The following is a 24,840-nucleotide window of genomic DNA, read 5'->3' on the forward strand; positions in this document are numbered from 1 at the left end:
GGAAGAGGGATAAGTGAACGTACAACTCACCTCACAGCTGTGTTCATCTGCACAAAGTTTGCCCAGAGACATCTGAGTCTTGACTCTCCGCACAGCACACTCTTTGTCTGAAAGCCCATCAGACTGGGTGGAGATTTCAATGGGGATCTCTGGAGTCTGGGACAACATGTCCTCCAGCTTCTCAGCCAGCTCATCTTCCAGCTTGGTAGCCAGCTCATCCGGGCTGTTCGAATGATCGCTTGTGTTCCCCTCCTCTCCGTCTGACACAGAGAAGTTCTCCGAGCTGAAGGTTGAGTAGGACTGGCAGCTGCTAATGCAGCGGTGAGGTCTGCAGACAGGAGAGTGGTTCAGCGTTCAGTTCGTATCACAGTGCCTCTGATTGCAAAGAACTTCCCTGGGTGCTGCGTCCAGCCACTCTGCTATACCTGGCCTAACCAGACCCCGCTCCTGGTGCCCGCTCTGCCCTGGGTGAGCCCGTTCCCATGAGTCCACTGCCAGCTAGAAAAGCGACAGCTTCTCAGTGGACAGGTTTTCACGCACCTTCTCACTGCACAGAGTAAGAACGAGCTGTGCACCAGCACAAGGCTACAGTCTGAACACAAGGAACTGCTTCTGGCATGCAGCAGGGGTACAAACCAGGCCGCTTGCTTTTGAGACATGTATCACAATCCAAACCCTCGCCACCTTAGTAGTGTAGTGAATGCAGAGTGGCTGCTACAAGTTTACACAGGTTCCCCTGGCAAACCTCATCTTGCTTCCTGAGCACGCAATGCAGAGCAGATTTTTGCATCTGTACTTTTAACTGGCATCTTCAGCACAAGAGGAACAGGGCTTGCTCCCTGTGACAGGCAGCCCAGGCCACTCAGTACTGTTCTCCCTAGCCGGTACCACCCTGGCACAGTGCACACAATACTCCCTGGTTGCTTCTCCACACTGGGCTACAGGCTTGACCCTTCCAAAAATGTCTTTGAGCAAAACAGGTTCTATTCCTGGAAAAGGCTTTACATCAACTCTCCGAGAGCAAGAGCCTCTTCCCACCCTAAGAACACATCTCCAGCTGAGTCATAACTCATCTGCAAGGCTGGCAGCAAGAGCTCTGCAAAATGTTGGGCTGCCTTTCACATCTTGGAGCTATGGAAATCTACTACCTTTTGAATGATTTATTTCAAGATCTGCATCTTTAAATTCATCCGTTCTTATATGGTCTTCTCTGCTACATTCTGGTATTAGCTGATCTGCCCTAGAGGATATTTTCTTTAACAGTTCTTTTTCTAAAAGAAAGGTTGTACTGTAGGGTTCGAGCTAATTCAGCTGGGAAAACCGGCATCACCTGGCAGTGATCCAAACAGCCAGACCAGAATTTAGGTATGTGCGCTCAAAAAATAAGCTCGGAGTTACTTGAACGTGGAAATCGCCTCATGCCAGGATTCAACAGTAATGGTACAAAGTATCAGTTGACAGAACATGCCAGGAGACCCACAACAGGTCATCACAATGAATTCAGGAGAGGAAATTTGTCTTCCAAGTTAGTAAATCACAGTAGAAGCAACAATCGCACAAGACCCGTATGAGTCAGAAAACTCATATGGTCCAGCGTTCTGTCTCCAACCGTAGGCTGGAAGAAATAATCTGGGAAAAGTACGAGAACAGGGTGTGCAGACAGAGCCTGCTTTCTCCTGGCATAGCTTCCCGGTTTGTACCGTTCAGCAAATCAGACTCCTGAGCTGCAGATCAGACCTGGATGACAGACTGCTAACAGCCACTGATGGATCTACACTCCATAAATCTAACACCTATGACTTGTTTATGTTTTGATTTCCACAGTATACCTTGACAATGAGCTCCTTATCTGAAAATGTTTTGGATGGAAAAAGCGCTTCCTTGTGCTCATTTTAAACCCTGTTTGCTTCACTAAGTGTCCCTAACATGAATGTGAGGAATCATTCCTTCTCTGTTTTCTCCACATACATTGCAATTTCATGCACCTCTAGGATCGCCTCTCCTGCTCATTTCTCATGGATTTAATCTCTTCTTCTATGGAAACCATCTCTAAGCATTCTTGTCACACATCTCAGTACCTTTTCAAAATTTACCATGGTCATTGAGCTCGGGCAATGAAGGTGGCATTTAGGATTCAAGCTGCAGGTGTGCCATCAATTTATACAACAGCAGACAAGCTTTTATTTTCTTCTTTGCTCCTCTCCTAACAACCTTTAACCTACTTGCCCACAGGATCACTTCTGCACTTTAAGCAGCTGCTTTCATAAAGGTACGGCACCAATTCCATGTCGTCTTTCCTAAGCACAAGACTGTAAAGCTATTACACAGGCTTAGGTAGGAATGCCCCCTCAAGTCTTATTTCACCGGCAAGACCATCACATTTGATCTGCCATGTTGTCACCTAGCTCTTCAATCCTATTTGAATTCAACTTACAAAGGTGCTGGAGTCTGCCCCACTGCAGCAACAGTTAATAAACAGCATTTGAAAGGCTCCACAAAGGGTCCCAACATCCAGTAAGTCTGATTCTGGTGGTGCAGTAGCTTATTTTTGTAGGCTGAATAACGTGATCAAGCTGTGCTACAAACAGCCTGCAGCGGAAAAGCTATACTAGAGAGAACATCTCAGAACAGGCTGAAAACAGTGAGTGAACAGGAGGGATCAGCCGAGGGTGGACGGGATGCACTGAACGTGATTCTGTTCTTTTGCTGTCACCTTCCACGGTGGCAATGCTTGTGTGCAGCTGCTAAGACAGTTCTCCTCCTGCATTTTATCCCACCAAAGAGATTAGAGTGAATTCACCTTTTACCTTTGTCTACGAGGAAACTCCACTTCACTGTCTACTTCGCCCTCTTCCTCTTCTGAAGAGTCATCACCGCTCTGGCAGAAAACAAGGGCAAGAATCGTATCACGCTTGTGAAAGAACAAACATGCAATGACATGGCTGCCCCTTGGTCCTCCAGGACAAAGTCACTGTGTCAATGGGCTGCAACAATCTAGACAAGAAAAATAACCTGCACTGACTCAAACATCTTCTTACCAGGAGATTATTTCAGGCAGTCTTAATGCTGCCATTTCTGAATTTGGAGTAACTGACTTTGAAATACACTGGAGTAATTTAGCAGGCACTGAGTACATAAAGTTCCGGATTTTTACAGAAGCAAATCAAGTAATTAGTATCATACTGAAATCCATATTGAGCTGACCTGGCACTCAGCTTTATGACTTCAACCCTCTTCTACACAAGCCCATCACAGAGCAGGATGGGGATGGCACAGCCTTCGCTGGTGGGTTTCACCAACTAGGAAAACTTGAGTTTAGTTCCATTCTCTATTTCAGTGAGCACAGAGCCTTCTGTTTTCCTTTTCCCATCCAAATCTACCCCCCGCGCTCTTGGTTTTTACACATCCTTCTATGCTATCCAACCTGCCACCCCCTGGTTCAGCCTCTATCTGACCCCATCCCCTTGTAATACGAGGTCCTCCTCCCTCCATTCTGGGCCAAAATCACACTCTTTGTCTGGTACTTATCCTCTTTTCCTCCAATTTTCCACCCAGGCCCAGTTTTCCTGCTCTTTGAACTCTACTCAGACTGGTTCCTACTTCTCTCACCACCTGGACAGAAGCAGGAAGAACGAACAGGAACTGCTTCCATACAACTGTGCTGAAACACCTTTTTGACCCTTGCAAAATCCTCACAAAATACGTAAGAATTATGACTTGCAGTCAAGGGCGACAGTTCCTGGCAGGTGCAACAAAAGGCATGTCCCCGAGACCATGGCAAATGTTGAATTTCTGTTCCAGGGCACAGCAGAGCTACAGATTCTCAATGAAACTTTATTCATATTTAACATCACCAAAAACATGCCAAACCAAAACCCCTTCCTTTGTTTAGAGAAAGGCCTGAAAACATTTTGAGACTGTTTCAAGAACAAAAATTCAGTTTCAGCTCAAACAAAAAGTGGCTAAATTGCAAGCAGCAGAACCGGGCCCTATCAGAACCACACCTGACAACCCTCATTATTGGCAGTATGCTCCAATATGCCTACGGTACTTTTCAGTAAAATTGACTTTAAAAGTATGTCCAGATCACAAAGCAAAGTTCAAAGAGGCATGATTTCTTCGAGATAAAGCTGTACGTGTAACTCCACTGCTACGTGCGTGGGAAACATGGTTTTGCCACTATCCCGTATCCAGACACTAGCCTATGCTACACACCTTTTGCTGGCGAGGGGAAAGAGCAGCAAGCTTTGCGGGTTTTTTTATTCAAATCACTATGCTTTGTCCTTACCTTTTGAAGGGGTCTTGCTTTGCAAGGTAGCACTGAGGAAGCCATGTGCTGGGGAGTGCCTAAGGCGGACGCTGACTTAGAGCTGCTGAAACCCTCCTCCTCCATCTTCTCAATGAACTGCGCGTTTTCGTATAGGGAAGCAGATGTTGGTGATTGAGAATGGCTCATCCCTGTTTCAACGGATGACATCTGTACCTGACCACTGTCCTCGTCCCTGCACTGAAGACAGGAATCATACGGATCTGTTTTGCAACACTCCCAATGATCAGCTTTGCTTTCTTTGCTCTCCAGATTCCTTCGGCAATCTGCTTCCATGGCAGCGGAGATGAGGTCGGGGCTGGACCCAGACATCCGCCTTTGCGCGTGGTTACTGAGAGGGCTCCGCAGCGCTGCTGCAGGGCCAAAGTACCTTAAGTTGTTCGCGCAGTTGGCAATATCTTGTCCGTGGGCATGAAGCCGTGAGTGATGGCCATGGGGATGGCTGTGGCCAGGTTGCTGCGGGAGGCCGGGGTGATGAGAATGATTATGAGGTGGAGGTGCATCATCTTGCACTGGCTGGTTTTTCAAGATCCCTGCAAAATCATTGTAGCTGCCTTTGCTGTTCCCTCGGCGGTGACGTGGCTTACTGCGGTAGCGGCTTTTGCCACTCAGTGTTGACATTTTGGGACTTCCTGAGACTGGTGAGCCATTGGATGCTGCTTCCGCGCTGGGTATGCCCTCTGACTTCAGTAGATCTGGCCTGAGGGACAGTCAGCAGAAGTTATGCATTAAACCACAAACTAAGAAATTACATCGGCTCGGAGCCAGGATGAAGAGCCAGCTGTAGCCACAAGCACACTCTGCTTTCTAAAATCTACCGGCTTTTCTCCCCTTCAGCTGTTTAACGTCTGCATTTAGTTTCCTTTGATTGTCTCTACTCAACGTCCTTTCCGTTTAGCCCATCATGCTCTACACTCCTTTCTTGCTGCTTTTTCCAATATCTGTCACATACTGTCCTTTTTCCGCTCTTATTTTGATGTTCTGCTCCCAAAATAGCTCCCTCCTAAGACCTTGGTGTCGGGCATGTCTCTTACTATGTGCATATACAATGCTCAGCGCAATTGGGTCCCAATCTGCTGATGCTTATCAGCCTGCTCATTTCAGAGGCATATGTGGATATTAATTCAGAAGTGATTATTCATTGTTAATCAAGACTCTCTTAACTCCCAGAAATCCCAGAAAAGGGAAAAATAAAATAGACACCTCCTCTGAAAAAAAGTATCTCACTTTCTGAAAGTCACGCAGAAGAGAACTAGCTGAAAGGACAGCACGAATTCCCAAATCTCAAACCCCAATTTAATTCCTCAACAGTGAATCCATCCTCCCTGAGGACTGGCTGATTTCCATAATCCCTCACCCTGCTTATTCCATTCAAATCAAGGATGACCTAACTGCTCTCTGCTTGGTCAGTCAGGAGTTCGAGAAAACACATTAGACACCTCCTTGTCAAAGCACCATCATCTATGGAAAAACTCATATGGACCAAACAGTTCCAAGAGAGCTGCCCAGGTAGAAGGGATGGCAGGATTCATCTCTTTTATCTTCAGAATTAAACAATCATGGTTCTGAGGGTCAGACCAGGCCCAACACCAAGCACCCCTTTGGCCTGTCCTGCATTTTGTCGGGCTAACAGGGACGCAAGCTGCCTGCTCATCTCAGCGAGGATCTACCGCTGGTTCCTGGCACAGAACGACATTGTTACTTCTTACCGTTTAGTCTGGCTGCCTGGTTTATGGGAGACCCCTTTCCTCTTCATCAGCTTCTCCACTGTATTGGGGTGGATTATGGGTCTAACTGGGTGGCGTTTGTAAGTCCCAGGGTATTTTTTTTCCACTGCTTGTTCCCTCCTGAAATGTTGGGAAAGAAAAAAAAAACAACAAAAAAACAAACAAACAAAAAGCCAGATCAGTTCTCTCTTTATCCAACTGCAGCTCCTGCTGGACAGAAACACAGCTCCGCTCTGAGCACACTGCGTGCCTGTTTCTCAGCTATGGCTGGGTGCAACACAACATGCTGTTCTGCAAAAGGACATAGCGATTTGCTAAATTGTCTGCAGAGATCAGGCAGTTGGAAGAGGGCCCTGGCACCCAGTCCAGAAACAGCACTGCTTTTCTCTTTACAAAGGTGCCAAAGGATATGCCAACACCAAATGGGAAAGGTGCCTTTCTCCCAGTCAGTAAACACTGGGTAAAGAAATATACACTAAACAATCTGCAGCAATCTACTCTTAAGGGTCCTGTCTCTGCTTGCCAGCACTTTCTTTACGCTGTAAGTTTTTCAGAGGACACTAAATCTACAAGTAACACTATGCTGTTTAGAAATTAAGTGCTGTTTTGTCTCTCCTGTATGCATATTGCCACGTGCACAGCATGCCATTATGCCCAGAGATACATACTTTATGAGCTCCTTCTCACGGACCTCCAGCTGCAGCATAATAGCACTGAGCTCCATGTATAAGTTGTTGGCTCGCTCCAGCTTCCTCTCATAGTGTTCGCGGATATCCAATGCATGCCTGAAAAACAGAAAAGTCATTATTCCACAGTCTGATATCTGCGGATCAAGAGAGAAGAATAAGGAAAAGTACGGGTGCTTTAGGAAAGAGCCTTCCAAAATTCAAATTTGTCAGCTGCATTGCACAGAAGCCCAGACAGAGTTAACAGTGAATGACGGTTAAGAGCCTGATACAGCAATGAATCATGATATGCTTTTGAAAGTGTTGAACAGTCTCAAAAGATGGCAAAGCTTCTCACTAAAGAAGCTGCAAATGCCTCACATGCACCCACAAGCCCGTTAGCCAAGCCCTGATCATCCTGTTTGCAAAGAAAAGGGGATAAGTTAGCTTCTAAAGAAGCAGGGAAAGAAGTCATTCGTATTTCATAAAAAGCAATATGCCCCTACAGCTACAGTAAAGTTGCAGAAGACATCTTGAACCACAGCTGAAAGATGAGACCATCAAAAGCTCCCTAGGGCTAGGGAACACTGATCAACAACTGCGTCAAACTGCCTGAACAAGGTTTCCTTTCGTTTCGCAGCTTTGACACAGAACTGCTATTTGGTATTTTATGTTTCTCTGTCATAAATATATTTGCAAATTTGTTACACAGCAGAAAACACTTTCTTAAATAAACATTCATCTTTCATTTTTAAGTTGGTCTAATATTCAAAATTAATTTCAGTGGGCTGATAAATTGGAGTGTGTTCACTCCTCTGGAAATAACTAATTCAAAGAAAGTTATCAGGGCAGGGAAAGCTCACAGCAAGCTGCAAGATGCATTTTCCACTGAGGTGGATGTACCTGCTGCAGTGCTGTTATCGCAAACATCAAAACTCAGGCAGGAATATTCCCTGGCAAACACACAAGCCTTTGCCTGTCTTGCCTAGAGCAAACTGTTCAGACTGTCCAAGAGCAGGGATGGTTTCCACTGTTTCTCTCTCTCTAGCTTTTCATCAGCCAAGCAACACTCAAGGGCCTAGGGCAGGCCTGTGAGAACTTCAGTTTCTGGACTCACAAGGCATTTAGGCTGCAGCAATTTAAGCCACCAGGAATACCGAGTCCTGTTTTGGAGTCCTCAGTACAAGAGGAGCATGAGAACAGTCAGGGGCTGGAGCACATGCCCTGTGAAGAGAAGCTGAGGGAGCTGGGGTTATTTCGCTGGATAAGAGAAGGCTGGATGGAAAAAGTGAGCAGTGAACATAAAAGACCATCAACAGACCTCAGTTCTTCTCTTCGACGACGAATCAATTCTTCATCTAGCCGGTGGATACAAGTTCCTTCACTTTTAATTTTCTCAAAATGTTTCTTCACTTCTTCTCTCCATTCAGCCTAGGAAAGTAATTTACTTTTAGGTATCTGTAGAATTTGGATCTCCAGTTGCACCAAAGAAAAATTCTTGGGCAACACTGTGTCTGCAGAAAATTACAGGTTTGGGTTAAAAACGTGTTTTTGTTAGCTGAATTATTTTGGGCAGCATCATTGCAGCATGTTTACTATCAGCATTTTCAAATGCTATTTCCAATTCTGTGCTCCAACTAGATTCTTTAAAACATACCTGCATTTTCTAAAAAAAAAAAAAAAAATATTAAAAAAACTCCCAACACTCTTTTCGTCCTAACCCAACATTTTCTTCCCTTTTGCCCTTCAAAGTAAACAAGAAAGACTTATGGAGAGCTGTATTCATGACAATGATGACTGTCACCAGGGTGATACTAACTCTTCTTGCCCCTTGAAGCCCTGGTTCTTGCAGCTTTAAATAATTGCACCCACTTCTTCACACACACACACCCCAACACCCTATATAGATCTTCTATACTGGAGCCAAGGCTTCATTCTCGTTCCCTCCTTGGGAGCAGACAGTAGCTTGCTGGGTAGGACTCAGAGGAATCTCTAAGAACATAATTTTAGATCTTCCCTGAAAGTCCCAGAGTCCCTTCCCTGCCCTGTAACAGCTCTTTGTCCCACTGGCTGCTCTGCTTATCTTCACCATAAGTGCACCGGTTCCGCTCTCGGCAGGCTCGTGGTCCCCTGTACAGCAGTACTGAGAGAACAGCTGGGAGAAGAACATCTCAAGTCAGCAGTTTCAGGGAGAAGCAAATGAGACAACACTGAGTTTCTGACTAAAGTCAGCAGATGTCTCAGTTTGTGAAAGTTTGGGTAAAAGATTTTCAAATACCCAGTTTGCTTCTCCCCAGGAATCCAGACTTTTGCGTACTCGATGCACCCTCCGAAATCAGACCCCTGGAGCTAACTGGTGCTCTTGGACTACAGCCATGCTCCAGTTACCTGTGATTTGAAATAGGTTTCCTGAGGAGTAGCCAGCACATCAGCAGATGCGATGTCCAGGTGCATCAGTGTCTGCCGGAAGGAGGGACGATTCCGGGGCTTGCTCTGCCTGAAGTAAAACAGACAAATTTTGTCAACATTGTTGGCTTCTCCTACCCTTCTGAAAGGATTTCTCACTAGAACATAGTCTCTGAACCATGCAGCTGACAGATTAGAGCAAAGGAGGTTTCAGTTTCCTCTTTTCCTGAATACGAGTTCATTGTGCTAGGGTTGTTCTGTATTCAGTTTTTCATTTGTGATGATCTATTCTGAAGAAACCAAAGCAATGAAAATCATTTAAAATAAGAAAATGTGATTACGAAGTGAAAGATAGGATACAAACTGAAACTGTTCCTAACTTGGTAAGAAGAAACAGAGCTCAGTTCGTTATCCTATTCATTTCTGAATTTTATAATGGGAATACTTGATCTAGTAGACATGATAATTTACATTCAACAAAGCAGGGTGTTTATCAACACCAAATGTATCTGTGTTGCCACATAGTACGTGCCTGAGCCTACGCAGTGTTGTAATGCACTGAACATCTCCGTAAGATCCATTCAAGTGCAAGAACGTGTAAGTCTGAGAAGAGAGACGAGCACTCGAGCTTCAGGACTGAACCCACCAGACCTGCCGCATGGATTCAGTGCTCCGGACAAGAGCGAGCTCCTTCAGCCACCTCAGCCCTACAAACCACCCGCTTCCACTAGGTGGGGACAGCAGAGTGTGCGTCCGTCCCTGCTCCCCGCTGGGAGCTGCACACGCAGCTCCCTGCCCCCAGCACACCCCAGCACAGACACTGCGACAGCACGACCTGCTGCAGCTCAGGGTCAGGGGGGGTAAACAGCCACCGGGAAAGATCCAGAGATGCTCTGGCCTGTTTTTCCCTTTGTGCCATTGAGAGGATGGCTGGTAAAACTCACGGAGTAGGAAAATGCTGGAAGAACCCTCATAGTCTGTGTCAAGATGCAATTGCAAAGACAAAGCATTAATGCACAACCCAAGACAAAGAACTGCAACTCTAATCTGGCATGTGGAGGAAACAAAGCATTTTCTGTATCTATACCTCTAAAATCATACAGAAAGCTCAAATTTCTCTTTGTCCAGTTCAAAAGTCAGTCACAAGGGGGTTTCAGAGTGAAAAAATAATCTCCTTTTACTCTGGAGCCAGCATGAAGAAATTTTACCACTACTTTCCTTCCAGCTCCTCTTCCCACAGAGCTCCCTTTTCTCACCTGTTTTGCTATGACAAAGGAACAGTCTCTGTGATGGCTAGTGAAGATGACCTTCGTGCTACCTGCTTCTGGGTCACACCTGAGCAACTGTCACCCTGCTGGGGCTCCCATCAAGCTCTGCTCTCCCACTTCTCTCCCGTTCAACTCCTTGTCCCTCACCAGTCTCAACAGTGTCTGCCCACCCCCTCCCTCCTGCCTCCCCCCCCCCAACCCGCCCCAAGCAAACCAGAAAGGTTTCTTCCTTCCTCTAAGCTCCAAACATCCTTCTGGGGCCCAGGCCTGCTGCCACAAGGAAGCAGTTGCCAAAACGCTGGAACGTACTGCTCTCATGACTAGTGTGAGGGTATTTAAGAGCCCTCTGCTCTGGCCTCAACGCTGACTCTGGTTTCATTTCTTTTACTGGGAGGCTGACAAGAGCTGGGAGCCAGCCATAGGTCTTGCGGTGTGAGGTTCAGGCTCTTACCAGGTCTGCTTCATGAGGATTTTGAAGCCATCTGGGCACGTCGAAGGGACAGGAAGGTGCAGGCTGTTACTGCCCACTCCCCAAATGATGGCCGAAGAGTCCACATCCTTGTAGGGGATCTCTCCTGTAAGCAGCTCCCACAAAACTACCCCAAATGACCTGACGAAAAAATAAAACAGGATAAAAGCTTCTGTGTGAATTCAATTAAACAGAGACATCTGGAGCTTGAAAAAAAAAAAAAAAAAAAAAGACGTTTGTTTGGCAACACAGGGCAATAGGTATGTCTGATCTGAAATTGAGAGTAGGTGCAACAGTGTTTACGTAGTAGCTTTTAACCCAGTGTAGCTGTTCCACACACCAGGTAACTCTTCCTCCACTGATCCAGCACTGGGCTGAACCCCAAACCACGCTGGTTTTCACACAGCCTTTCACTTTTCTTTGTGAGATTATAAAAATCCTGAAGCCATATTTTCTGTATAGATTAAATCTCACTCCTGTTAAATGAAAAGAGAAGTTAGCTTTTCTGAGACAGACTTTAGACTGTTCTTATTGGTCTGGACAGACGGAACTGGTGTCTTACAGACACAACACAACAAAGGTTTTGCGGTCTTTTTACATTTAACTTCCCCCCCGGCCCCACAAAAGCTCCCTCTGCTGTTACGTGTACTGCTAGGTATGAGTTTCATGGGTCTGAGACAGTACTGCAACTACTGCAACACAGAAATTAACAAATGTGTTTAAGTGTCAGTATCAAAAGCACATGCAGTCTCATCTGATATTTCTTTTGTGCTGAAGAAAGGAAGGCTAAAGAAAGAAAAAAATAAGAGAATTCTGCCTGGTGAAGAGGTTCTTATTACAAGAACTGGAAGATATAGGTAAGAAAACTCACTTTGCTTCTCTTCCTTAGCAAAACGATCAGTAACGACCAAACCCTTAATTTATAACAGCAAACAGTTATTTATTTACAATCTTCACCCAATAAAACACCAAAGAAATATCAAACCAATCAATGCAGAGGTAAACAAAATGCTGCTGAGAGCCAGCAGCACCCTGACTGCATATTAACAACCAGGCTGTGATTCCAGGTGAAGCACAACCATCCGATTCCAAACCCAGCTGTATCTCCTTCCTTGCGTGCCCCAGCCGTCCATGGGACACTGACCCTGCCAAGCTTGCTGGCAAGTCAAACAAGGTGAGAAGTGAGAAGTGTGTTTCTGGCTTGTACTAAAATCAACTTGCTGTTGTTCAGTATAGAAGAACATCTAAGGGACAAACTGCCTGGGTCTGAACAACCATCAGTCACGGAACAGAACTTCATGTGAAAAATGTTGCACTTTCAAAGCCCAGTGACTTCAAATCGCAGGGCTGGGGGTAAGGGGGATGTGGAGTAGGGGAACCAACCACAAACCAAGCAGAATTTGAATATTTTTTTCCCTTGATTTTTTTTTTCCATGGGCTGCAGGAAAGCAGGGATACAGGTGGTTGGACAAACTACTGGGAAACCCCATCTGGTTTCAGCTTTGTTATGATTAAGAACTGACAAAGGATTTTTGAGACTCCTGATAAGATTACAGATTTTTTTTTTTTAGCCTGCTGTTAAAGATGAGAGAGCAGACATAAGCAGCTTAGGAACTGTTCTCATTTGTTGTCAGCATTCACAAACATTGCTTTTGCTCATCTTGGGGGAGAAATGGATGTCAAGGAGGAGTTTGAGCAATCATCAGTGCACTGCACTCAAGAGGAACTTGCACCAAAGGCACCTCTAGGTTTGAACCGAAGAGCAACATCTCTAAGTCACCGAGGACAGGAGTAAAGGAGTGCCCACAGCCCTCAGCGGAGCTTGCAGCTGGATTTTATTGGACATGATGCTCCATGCAATATTCCTGAACCTAAGCCACTCTAAAGGACAGAAAACTGAGGGTGGAAATTGGGCGCCGTTCCTCCTCATGAACCTGTGATTCAAAGGGAAAAGCTCACCAGACAAATGCTGAGTGTTTTCTTTCCAAAACAACCCAAGGGTTTCTCCTAGAAGAACTGGCTCATGCTATGCCCTGCTACATCCACACAAAATGAATGCACAAACCAGAGCTGTACACCACAGGTTACAAGACTTTCCCTTTCCCTACCGGAAATCTTTACTTAAAGTCATGACCCAGCTCCAAGCTACACCACCTGCAGCAGGCTGCTGTCCGACTCCACTTGCACTCCAAACCACCTACCTGCAGCTTAAATGTTGTGTAAGGGAGGTGACAGCATCTGAAGCTGAAAAACCACAAGAAGGAAAATTCATCCTGGCCGTAAAGCAGGGAGAAGGGCCTTTGTCCTGGCTGCTGACATTTAATATGCAGAAATAACAAGGCAGAAACAGATGTGGTTCCCTTGAGGACTCTGAAACCTGTGGAAAGGCATCCCAAAGGAGCTCCAAGGCTGAGTTCTCTCTCAAGCATTTTTAACAGCATGGAGATCTGAACCTTTCCCTGTGTTCCTTTGGACACAGAGTACATTCCACATGGGATGGAAACAGGTGTTCAAAACTCTAACAACATGTCCAGGTTTCCTCCCCCGTGGATCCAGGGGGTCGATTCACTGCACTATAATCCTGTGGCTGTACATATAACAGCAAACCCAGTGTGCAGAAAGCAAAAGGTGGTCAAACCCTTCTAGCTAGCAGAGTAGAGGCCTCCCTACAGCTCAAGTGTGGCCCTGAAGAGGTTAGAAAGCAAATGAAAAATGGCTGCAGCAGTTTCTGAAAGGGCTCTGAGCACCAGCAGTGGAAGAAAGCTCTGGCCTGAATAATGACACAGACAAGAACTGCTGCATTTGCTTACTGCAAGACACAGCCTGCACCGAGTCTCGTTAGGTACCTTCACATCTCACCACACAATTTTACACATGTATGTCATTTTACTTTCCATTACAGCCCACGGTTCAGTAACAGAGTTCGGGCACTAGGCAGATGGAGAAAGGCACAGTCCACCACAGAGCAAACTATTCCCATGCCTAGGATGAGAAAAGACTGCAGAGTATGTAACGTGCTGGGAAACCAAGTGGGTAAACAGAAGGTGAAGATACTTAAATATTAATACTACTCACCAGATATCCACCTTTTCAGAGACAGGCTCATTGCGTATCACCTCTGGGGCCATCCAAGCCACAGTTCCCGCAAAAGACATTTTGGTACTTTTATCACTGAGTTCTTTAGATGTACCAAAATCTGAAATTTTTACTGCATCTGTGTGTGTAACCAAAACACTGGCAAAAAAAAAAGAAAAAATAATATCAGCATTTTGCAGTTTTTCTTATGCCATAACAGCCACTGTGAGTAAATCCCTTCTTAATCAACACAAACAGGTGATGAGGCCATGCTGTTCACAACTGCAGTACAAGAAAAAAGATTATGTGTTTTCACTGATGAAAGCTCTCGCTTTCTTTGAAGTGGTTGTGTTTTGTGCCTCAAATGCATTTCTAAACGCTACAAGTCAAAAATCAATCTTGATAAAATTGCAAATTAACAAGTCACCGAAGATTCGCTATACCTGGGGACATTTCAAAATTTTAGTAAAGCTGTACCTTAAACTGCGCTGTAAACCATCTATAAGTCTTATCTTAATGCACTGTCACAGTCACGTCATAGGCTAAAGAAGTGATAAGCATCTAGGGAATAAGAATGAATACAAGCAGCCAGGTAGTTTTAGCCAGAACGCAACAGAGGAATGAGAGATGCATTCCAGAAAACCAGGGAAATAAAAGAACAAATAAGAAGGAAAAATAAAAAAGCAGAAGCCAACAGAATATCCCACTTTCAACAAGGGCCATACACCATCAAATCATTAGAAATATTTCCTGACTGCTATTTATCATGTAAGGTACTGGTAAAATTTCCAGTCTTGTTAAATTGCAGCACAGGAGGGCAGTGCCAACAAGTTTCATTAGTTTCACTCTCATTAGTTTTGAGTCAACATAGAAAAAAAAATAATGGGGCTTTTGACCTAACTTTAAACTACTCCTCAAGAAAAAAAGCGAAATAGAGAGAAGCACAACGGGGGGAAGTTTAGGTAGTTAGAGACTCACTTTGGTGACTTGAGGTCTCGATGGATGATTTTGTGAAGGTGCAGATAATTCATCCCACTTGCAATCCCCGTGGACCAATCCACGAGCAGCCGAGGGGTGACTTTCCGCCCCGCTCGCAGGACTTCGTAGAGCTGCCCATGTGCACAGTACTCCATGATAATGCAGTAGCATGGGGCTTGAGTGCAAACTCCCCTATCAAAGAAAACACACAGCTAGTGAGGATCAGGAGAGTAAAAGTCCTGGGGCAGCTCTCAAAGGTGGCAATCCAGGGGCAGGAGAGTAACCTCCTTACTCTGCCTGGGCAAGGCTCTGCTAACAGCTCTCCTTCCTGAACAGGAAGGGGGAGGGCTCCTGCATCCTTTGGACAGGAGGAACCTCATCTGTGACAGGGGTGGGTTTCCTTCAACTTCCACACCTGCAGATTTGTAGGGTTCACAGAAGACCTTCTGTGAACCCACAAGCAAAGCACAGCACTGGGTGAGAATTGTGTCCATAGCTTTGTTTTCACAAGAGTGTGCAGCAATTTGAGAGGAAGGATGACCACTCGTTTTGTCCTACAGACAGCTTAGTTCCTGGATTTTAAAAACTTGGCCAGGGCACACGACCAAACGGCTCTTGCCTGGATAAAGGTACATTTCAAACGAGTTTCACAACCTACTTGAACGCAATGATGTTAGGATGTTTGAGTTTCCGCAAGTGCTTGATATCCGTTTCGTTCTGATCTCTCACTTTCTTGATGGCCACCTCCTCTGCCCGGAATTTGCCCAAGAAGACAGCTCCCTGCGCACCACTGCCCAGCCACTGCAGCTCCGAGATCTCCTCGAACGGGACCTCCCAGGTATCTAGGCAGGGGGAAGCAAAGGGGATAACGTCAAAAATCAGAACCACAAAAATATTCTGCTGTAAGATCACAGAAGGACAGCACCTGCCACCTCCCTTCCTAAACCTTCAAGGTGGACTTTTCTGGAGGTAGCAGATGGCAGAGTCTCCCAGCACAGGCACAGCTGAGGCACACACCACACAGGCTCAGCCTCAGGATCCCTTTCACCCAGCTCCTCTCCCACCGTCACAGTCACCTCCAGCCTTCCAGCTGCTTTTCCAGCAGAGCTCACCACTACTGCTAACCGCTCAGGTAAGCTGCTTCTACTTGGCAGGCAGCAATTTAACATACCAGGGACACTGGATTCCCAATTTAGAGAGGAGGTCCCCTGCTTCACAAATGAATGAGTACGGTATCTCTTATTAAGTACATGACTCCATTGAAAAGCATAGATGAGAAGAAACATTTAAAGTTCACAACTGACATGAAAAATATTGACAGTTCTCCCCCATCCCTGAAATAGGGCAAAAATAGGAAATAAAAGGGAAGGTCAGAGGTGGCAGGTTGTAAAACGCAGACCAGCAACCACCGAGTTACCCACCACAAAGCACATTAACCACCACCAGCGGTCACAGAAACAGATCTTTCCCACACCAACATTATGTGTATCAGTGTCAAACAGGCAAAAAAAAAAATCTTAAGCAATTCCTCCTCTTAGGTACCCACACACATCTTGTAGGGACACTGCCAGAGTGGTCCAGTAGCACTGCATAAACTGTTTCAAGACAGTTGTACCCATTAGAACAGAAAGCCTTGTTGTCTGTGAGTCACCTTGAAATTACCTTAACATCCCACAAACAACAAGATAAAAGGCAGGCAATCATTTACTCACTGTAACTCAATAAATGCGTAGGTTTAGAAAATAAATTATTAAGCAGCAAAAACCAGCAAGTAACCCACTGCTTTCTGAAATAAAAGGAAGTCACACCTGTACAGATCCCTATTTCAGAAGACTACAAAGATGCATCTTCTTTCATCCAGCCTCGAGCCACTGGGGTGTTCCCAGGGCTCCGATTCAGATTATGCAAATGTGTACACTTCAGAAACTGTCACCACTGAAGGGAAACATATATGCAAACTGCCTCTGGACTGATCCCAATTCAAATCTTTCCATCAAACCATTCCTGTGACACTAGCTGGATGTCTCCTGCTGAATGCCGACTCTCCAGGCACGGCCAAGGAAAGCCAGCTCCCATCCGGAGCCGGGCTCCAGTGCTTGTTCTGCTTACTGAACTAGAAAAAAAAACCCCAACATTGTTAATACAGCAAAAATTCCGTACAACTTGGCAGGGCAAAGTTCAATCCTTAGCACATGTTTCTTTACAGACACAAGTCTATTTTTCACACTGCTATATCCGCTTGCAACCTTACATTGCACAAAAATACTAAGACAGCGCATGCGGTGCTCAACTGAAACGCATTATAACTAAGTAGCCCAGTAACCATGGATTTGCCACAGACCATCCCCATCCTCAATCTTCAAGAACGCCATGGCACTGTGAAGGTGATGTCTCCTTTGGTGCTGAAGCACATGCCTGTCTGTGTAAGAACAAAACAAACTGATGCATGAAACACTCCGTGACCACTATCCTGACAACAGGACATTCAAGGATTTTAAACGTTCTTTACCAAACAACTTGAGCAATTTTTTGTCACAATACTTATAATTAGTATCTAATTCTTCAGACATGAAAAGACAGTTCTTTAAATACGAAAAATAAAAGAAAATAAGGAAATTCACAAATAAATTGAGAAGATTTGTATTTCTATTTAATTGACAAATACACTGCTTCTGAAAGAAGGTGGTAAATACAGTTGATTCTTCTGGTTGTTGATGAACAGTATTTTCACATGGGCAACACTGAAACTGTTCTCTTGCACTGAAATAGCTCTTTCTTTACATGTGAGAAGAGTGCCTTTCCTGTACAAGGCACCCAACATCGTCATTTAATTCCCTGAAGCACCCGGAGTTTGTAAGCAGTAATGGGTAACTATATTGCTATTACCTAGAGACCTAATTTGCTCTTAATATTACCTATTAACTTTCGCAATGGCAAAAGCAGAGAGGACTGTAAACAAAGCAAACAAAAGTTCACTACTTCCTCCTACAAAGTCATCTCATGTTTTTTTAGTAAGATATATCCTTTCCCATATCCCACTTGCACCCCGATCATCAAGCGCACGATTCAGGGAAGAGGTTTCACTGCAGCAACAACCTGTGAAACATCCTACATCTTTGGGAATTCAAGAAAAACAAAGAGCCAAACCATACGTAACATATAATGCAACAGTAAGACAAAAATTTAAAAAAAAAAAACCAAACCAAAACAAAACACAAACCTTTCACTGTACAGGAACACGTTACTATGTGTCAAGACAGCCGGCATCAGCAATTGGTTTGGCTCCCATAACATATCAAGCCCTGAAAAGCTTCCCAAAGAAGGGGATGCTGGTGGAGGAAAGCACTGGACTACCCTGAGTTGAAAACCAGGGTTTGTTAGCATTTGTGGTGCAAACCTGCATTTTCTACTACAATCCAAACCCACTGATTAAAAAACACATCTGAATGACCCTGTGTATGTGCTCCCTATGGCTCCCTGGGACCATCCTCAAGGACAACAGGCTGATGAGGATCACTATTACCAAGTTAGCCTTACCAGTTCTGCAGAGGGGCAATGGGCAAGGCTGGATAACAGAGGACTCAACATCAACACACTGCGCCAGCTGGGCATAGCTGACAGCTGAGGCCACGCACATCAGCCGGAGAGCGGGTCACACAGCCCTCCCCGCTGCCTGTACAGACCCATCCTCAACAGTCCACAACACCTTGAGGCAAAGGACGGTGAATTACGGCTGTCCCAGCTACAGCACACCTATCCAGCCAGTACAATGAGAAACCAGCATGTGAGCGGTGATGCTGAGATCTCTGTCATCTCAACCAACAGCTTGAAACAGAAAAGGACTTGCATACACCAGCTGCCAGAACTCGGGTGCGTGGCGATGATGATTCACCCTAGTTAAGTCCAAGTGCCTGTCCAGAAGAGTTAACACCTCAGATGATCAGCAGGGTGGCTAGGAAACACACCTGGACACCCTAATCAAGACTAGACTGTACTGCCAGCCTTGTTCAAAAAGTCCATCAGCATTGCTTGGCTAAACGTCCGTCAAGACTGCCTGGACTTCAGGGCTTGCCACAGCTCTCCTAGTGCTCCCCAGCTCCAGCAGGAGAGACACGAGGCTACCTCCTACCAGGATGGAGCAGTTTTTATTCCAGACTCTTCCGGGCCTAAAGAAACCTGTGGGATACATCCCCTAAACAAATTAAAGTGTAATAGCCGCAGGAATTACGCAAGAGATTGCGTTTCTAAGGTGATTAAGAACCATTTGAGTAGAATGATGGGAATCTGTTTCCCATGAGGAAGAAATGCAGGAGCAGCCTGAGCCATTGACTCAATTATTTGAAGCAAATTTTTGCCGTTTGCCAGCGTTGGCCGCTTGCCAGCATTGGCATTACGACAAGAAGCATCTCTGGTATACAAAAAACAACCCTACAAACACAAGCAACGCTTTGTAAAGCACCTTGCTCTCCAGGTTGACACAAAACTGCACACGATGACAGTAAATACCTAGCTTGTGAAAGGGAGGTGAAAGCAACTCCTGAAGACACATTCTTAATCCAAAGGAAATTGCTCAGAGTCTGTAGAAAACACAAGTCTTACTATAAAGCGCTAGAGTCCCAACAATCCAAGTTAACTGTTAGAAACAAAGAACTAAGTGTATCTCCTTGAAAACACTCACCAACAGCCTTTAGAAATCAGATTAAACAACTGGAAAAACTTAGTCAGGAGTTATTTTATGGGTCAATCCAAAATACTAAAACCTCTGATAACCAACTGGCAACCACCGAACAATACAAAAGCAAGCCCTCCCTGCAGGAATGACTACTCACCAAACAGAACATTTAACAGCAGCAGTGGGCACTGCTCAGTCAACCAGCAGACCACCCTGCAGCAACTTGCAGCTGAAGCTGACCAAAGCCCTGCCCAGCATGGGCCCTGAAGGGAAGCACAGAAATGCACTCCTCTTGATGACCATCTCAGGTGCCGAGAAGGAAACTCAAGGAGTAATTTCAACAAGAAAATAACATGGCATCATGTAAAAGTTGTTCTTATCTTTTCCCCCATTCACCAAACCATGAGCTGAGCCCTTCACAGGCAATACGGACTCTAGTATCAGACATCTGCAAAGGGCATGAAACCTATTTATATCTTGCTACTTGCAACCACAACACAACACCACCACCACATCCTAGAGTTTGGGCCTGCAGGAGATCCAAAGCAGGTGAGCAGGGATGCCAGTGAGCAGCAAAAAGTACTAGGAAGTATGTGCATGCAACACAAAGCCCTCCCCCACTATTCTGGACTCCTACCCTAGTTGTTTGATAAAGCCCAACGCAAGGATAGAGTTTAAAGTAGTTGTTTCATGAAGAGGGAAAAAAAAACCCCATCATCTGCACAGATCTGTGGCACCAGCCCAAAACTTCAAATAAGCCCCCAGGGGAATGAAAGGCCACCACAAGCCTCTCTTTTACTTCCTAACGAGCCAGAGACATTTCTTCAGCCTGTCTTCTCCAAACACCAGCACTTGCACAAACACAAACCTTGCATCCTCTGTGCTCTTGCTAAAAGACAGCAAAAATAAAAGCAATCACATACATCAGTTATTAAATTGCTGGCTTCTATGTAGCTGATGGAATGCACAAAAAGATGATTTTCTGGTAGAAAGAAACAAGAATGAGATCATCTGGAAAACAGAACATGAATATTCTGACAAAATCCTCAAGTTTCAGCACAGAAGCAGTTTAAAAAGGTTGATCTTTGGGTAACAGAAGTATACTACTACCATTAGAGGTCTGTCCAGCTGAGCAGCTCCAGATGAATAAATACATACATATTTTTTTTATATCTTGTTTTCACTCTCATTTATGATGGTGAAGACACTGAAGATGCAGCTAAATCACACAGGCCCTACAGAGCAGCTCCCAATTAATCTTCAGCCTTACCACACCTGTAGCCATTTCAAAACCATCCTTTTAGGAAGGGCCTAATGCCAACGGCAAACTGCAAAGTGTCCCTGAATCTATGGCTCTGAACATGCTCGTGACACCGAAGATGGCAAGGCACTTCTGTGCAGACAAAGAGGAGCTATACACGTGCCCTCTAAGCACAACACTCTCAGCTGCTCACTGTCACTAGTTAGCACTTCCATCTTTTTTTATTAGTAACTTTCATGCAAAAGGAAGTGTCCCCTGTGGGCCATCAAAGCACATATTAAATTGTGGTCTCCAATGCATCTGCTGTCCCAATTATATGCAAAATACGATCTCTTCGTCTCACAGGTAGCTTTCCTGAAGCTACCCATCCGAGCTTACAGCACACACACGCACATGACTGCTCAGCAGCAACCGGTGACAAGAAGGGCAACATGGTGAGATGGAGCTTGTATGGGACCGTCACAGGGTTGCAGGAAGCAGCTGATGTAACTCTGCATCTGCCTCTCTTCCTTGGAAAGTTTCAGCTTCATTTAAGAGCACTGAGCCTCCGAACTAAAGTGCAACACAGACTGACACCCTGCCTCCCCTCAATGTCACCTGCCTGCTCTGAGGCCCGTGTTCCTTCAGCAGACTCCCCAGCCCACCAGCCTTTTCCAATCCTCGCCACAGCCGACTCCACATACTGTGCTATTACCCCAACAGCATTAATTCCCCAAGGAATTTTCAGTCACTTTTTTTTTTTACGTATAGACTCAACCATGTGTGACATACTGAGTCGACAAATACAGACAAAATTCAGAACCAACTCTGCCAAAGGATTTCCAAGCCAAGTAAACTCTTGCTGCGCCCATAGGTCTGATAGACAAGAGGCTGCTGCTTGGGAGGCACCTGCCATTCTGTAACACAGACGTGCATTTCCCTGCTCAGAGTCAGGAACTGGAAACCATTGACTCTCGGAGGGAGGAGGAAGTTTATTTCAAGGCAGATTCACCCAACAGGTTATTTAATGGCTCTGTTCTCTCATATTAGGAACTCTTCCCTGACCCAACCCTGGGGTTTAGATACAAACCACTCAGATGGCTTTTCTGACCACATATCTTATAATTTGTCTAGGCCAGAAGACAATTTGACTAATACCGAGCTGTGATCCCAGCAATACAGGAGACTTCTACCCTGCAGTATATACTGCGGTGGCCAGGCTGTTCCCATTTTCGATAAGCCTCAACCGTTTCAGCTCCTTAATTCTAATGACAGCTTGTTCTTTTCCCATCTGCCACTTCCCTCCCCCTGTGCTAGGGGAGAAATTAGGCACCAAAGGCAGAGCACGCTCTGCTCTTTAGCTTTCAGTAACCCCTAAAGATATATCTACGAATTGACTGGGGCATTAGTTATTCCCAAACTACTTTTTTTTTTAATGTATTTATACTCACACACACTTATAGATTTACACTTGCACATTTATACATCTAAATGAAAAAGGCATAAACATTAAAGGCCATATTTCTGGAAAGATAAGTACTGAATGATATTTTAAAGAGTAAAATTACTCCTGAACAAAAAGATATAAAAGTTAATGTAATATGCCCACAGACAAGGAATACTTTGCTATTTGGCGGTCAGCTAGAGCCAGATGCACATACAGGAGCAGAAATGCCTGTCCATGTTTTTCATCTGGCATAAAAAACTGCAGTAATGAAGTAGTTGGTACAATCCCTGTCTTCAACACAGTCCTTTCTGATCCTCACTTACATGAATACTCGGTTCAGATTCAGACCTTGTCACAATGGTCCAAGGCATGGGCCAGAACAGGCAATTGGTTTTGACTCCGATCATGAGCTGCCTTTGCTACAAGTGATAGCTGTTGGCTGCACAGTGCAGGATTTCTCTTTGCAAACCCATAATAGGGCTGTACGAGACCAAAACGGTCACATGGAAAGCTGGGGAAAAGCCCTGGGGGTCGCTTTCCCCATCTTCACACATTCCCCCAGATGCAATAAAGGTTTATTTCCCTACTTACCTTGCTGTTGCAGTTTGTAGTCTGTGGAGTATGCCTTGCCTATGATGTTCCACACGGGCCTCAGACAACCAAAAAGTCCTTCAAGAAATCCACCGCTTCCACTGCCTGATCTGTTGAACTGGACTTTAACGTCATCCGCTCCACTGTTGCTCTCTCCATCCATAGTGCTCCTGTTGCCCTGAGGAATGGCTGTTTCAGACTCATCCTGCTCTCGCAGCTGCAGCACGCTGTTCTCAAATTGGTCCCTAGAGTCCTCACTGATGCTGGTCAGCACCGCTGCAGTGACCGGGCTGCTCATGTTTTCGATGAGGTCTGCCTGCAGCAAGCCCTTCTCACGCACATCCTCTATGAGCTCGGGGGATGGGTGGTTTCCAGTAGGTGCATGTTCATCATGTAACCTACTAAAGTCTTTATCTTCACAGAAAGCTTTGCCAATTGAGTTTGGAGAGGAAGACAAGCTCAGGCGCTCCTGAGTACTGGCCATGATGCTGTGAGTGTGCATCAAGGAGATGGTCTAAGTTGGTACTTAGAGAATTAGTACAACACAATTCAGATGTGACACATGAAGCCAGTACCTGAAAGGAGAGGAAAAAGAACAACTTTCAAGTCTTTATTTAAGTGTTTTCACTATGTCCACTTTCACAGAGGTGAGCTGATAATTAACTAGACATTCCAGACAACTACTAACACTTAGTAAACAATTACTGCCTTAAAAGAAGCAAATAAGTTATTCCAACAGAAACTCCACTCACACACTACTCTCGGTAACCTACTGCAGGAATTCACCGGTAAGCAAACACCACGAGTTTTACACAAAAGCCTAAAGTCAAAACCATGAAAGACTCAAGCAAAGAGCTGTTTCTTCATGGTTACTATCACATTTATCAGACTGAAGCTGACCCCCAGCTGTCTCCCAGCTCAGGTATGGTTTCAGTTCAGCACTGTTTCTGTGTCTGGCACAGTCCGCAAGCTCAGGATTCCTCTGCAAACCCTTGAGACAAAGCCATACAGAAACAAAGCACAGTGATTTAAGTACCTTGAGTCCACCAAGGGGATGGTTTGTAGCTGCTCTCTCAGAGTCCCACCTAGTTACAACTATCCTGATCCTTTAGTTTAATCCTTTCAAGTTCAGTGTAGCAAGGTACGTCACGTTCTCTAACCACGTACACGTCAGCCTCATAAACAACTAAAATTTAGAGAGCTTCATGGGAACAGTATATCCTCCTCTCTGATCTCCCTCCTTCCACATACCTGAAGAGCATCTCCTCCCACTGCGCTCTGCTTTCTCCCTGCATGAAGTTAGAATCACAGAACGGTTTGGGTTGGAAGAGACCTTAAACTTCACCTAGTTCCAACCCCCCTGCCATGGGCAGGGACACCTTCCACTAGACCAGGTCACTGCAAGCCCCATCCAGCCTGGCCTTGAGCACCTGCAGGGATGGGACACCCACAGCTGCTCTGGGCAGCCTGTGCCAGCACCTCTCCACCCTCACAGAAAAGACTTTTTTCTATCCTCTTTCAGTTTAAAGCCATTCCCCCTTGTAAAATGTCCCTCTCCAGCTTTCTTGTTGACCCCTTCAGGCACTGGGAGCTGCTCTAAGGTCCCCCTGGAGCCTTCTCCAGGCTGAACAGCCCCAGCTCCCAGCCTGTCTCCACAGCAGAGGGGCTCCAGCCCTCTGACCACATCTGTGGCGTCCTCCGGACTTGTTCCAACAGGTCCAAGTTCCTGGTAGGTTGCATACAAATTCAGAGCTGGTGTCCCTTTTAAAAATTGTGCATGTGTGTCCCCATCTTTTGCTACGTGCTCCGCTGCAAGACCCTTTTTCCACAATCCCGTATAGTGTCACCTTTCTACAGATCTGGGCGGGCAGCCGGGGGGTCACACTGTGAGAGCTGCCCGCTGCCAAAGTACTTCTCTGGTGCAGACCCACTTACGAAACAAGAATCTCCAGTTTTGCACCAGAAGTAATTAAGC

General features: G+C 45.4%; 1 protein-coding gene across 7 annotated transcripts in view; it reads right to left on the minus strand.

Annotated features, from left to right (window-relative positions):
- MAP3K13 (mitogen-activated protein kinase kinase kinase 13) overlaps positions 1 to 24,840 on the minus strand; it is an 80,019-nt gene that overhangs the window by 4,654 nt on the left and 50,525 nt on the right. For all 7 annotated transcript variants that reach the window (XM_055817150.1, XM_055817153.1, XM_055817151.1 and 4 more), the window contains 12 exons: positions 22,866 to 23,440; positions 15,574 to 15,757; positions 14,916 to 15,107; positions 13,938 to 14,096; positions 10,845 to 11,003; positions 9,108 to 9,216; positions 8,041 to 8,150; positions 6,723 to 6,839; positions 6,037 to 6,174; positions 4,289 to 5,027; positions 2,808 to 2,878; positions 31 to 328 (listed from right to left, as the gene is read on the minus strand). In XM_055817150.1, coding sequence (XP_055673125.1) covers positions 31 to 328; positions 2,808 to 2,878; positions 4,289 to 5,027; positions 6,037 to 6,174; positions 6,723 to 6,839; positions 8,041 to 8,150; positions 9,108 to 9,216; positions 10,845 to 11,003; positions 13,938 to 14,096; positions 14,916 to 15,107; positions 15,574 to 15,757; positions 22,866 to 23,367 — 2,778 coding nt within the window. In that variant the 5' untranslated portion in view covers positions 23,368 to 23,440. The remainder of the gene's footprint in view (positions 1 to 30; positions 329 to 2,807; positions 2,879 to 4,288; positions 5,028 to 6,036; positions 6,175 to 6,722; positions 6,840 to 8,040; positions 8,151 to 9,107; positions 9,217 to 10,844; positions 11,004 to 13,937; positions 14,097 to 14,915; positions 15,108 to 15,573; positions 15,758 to 22,865; positions 23,441 to 24,840) is intronic.

Source organism: Falco peregrinus, chromosome 12, assembly GCF_023634155.1.
Source record: "Falco peregrinus isolate bFalPer1 chromosome 12, bFalPer1.pri, whole genome shotgun sequence".
Classification (NCBI taxonomy): domain Eukaryota; kingdom Metazoa; phylum Chordata; class Aves; order Falconiformes; family Falconidae; genus Falco; species Falco peregrinus.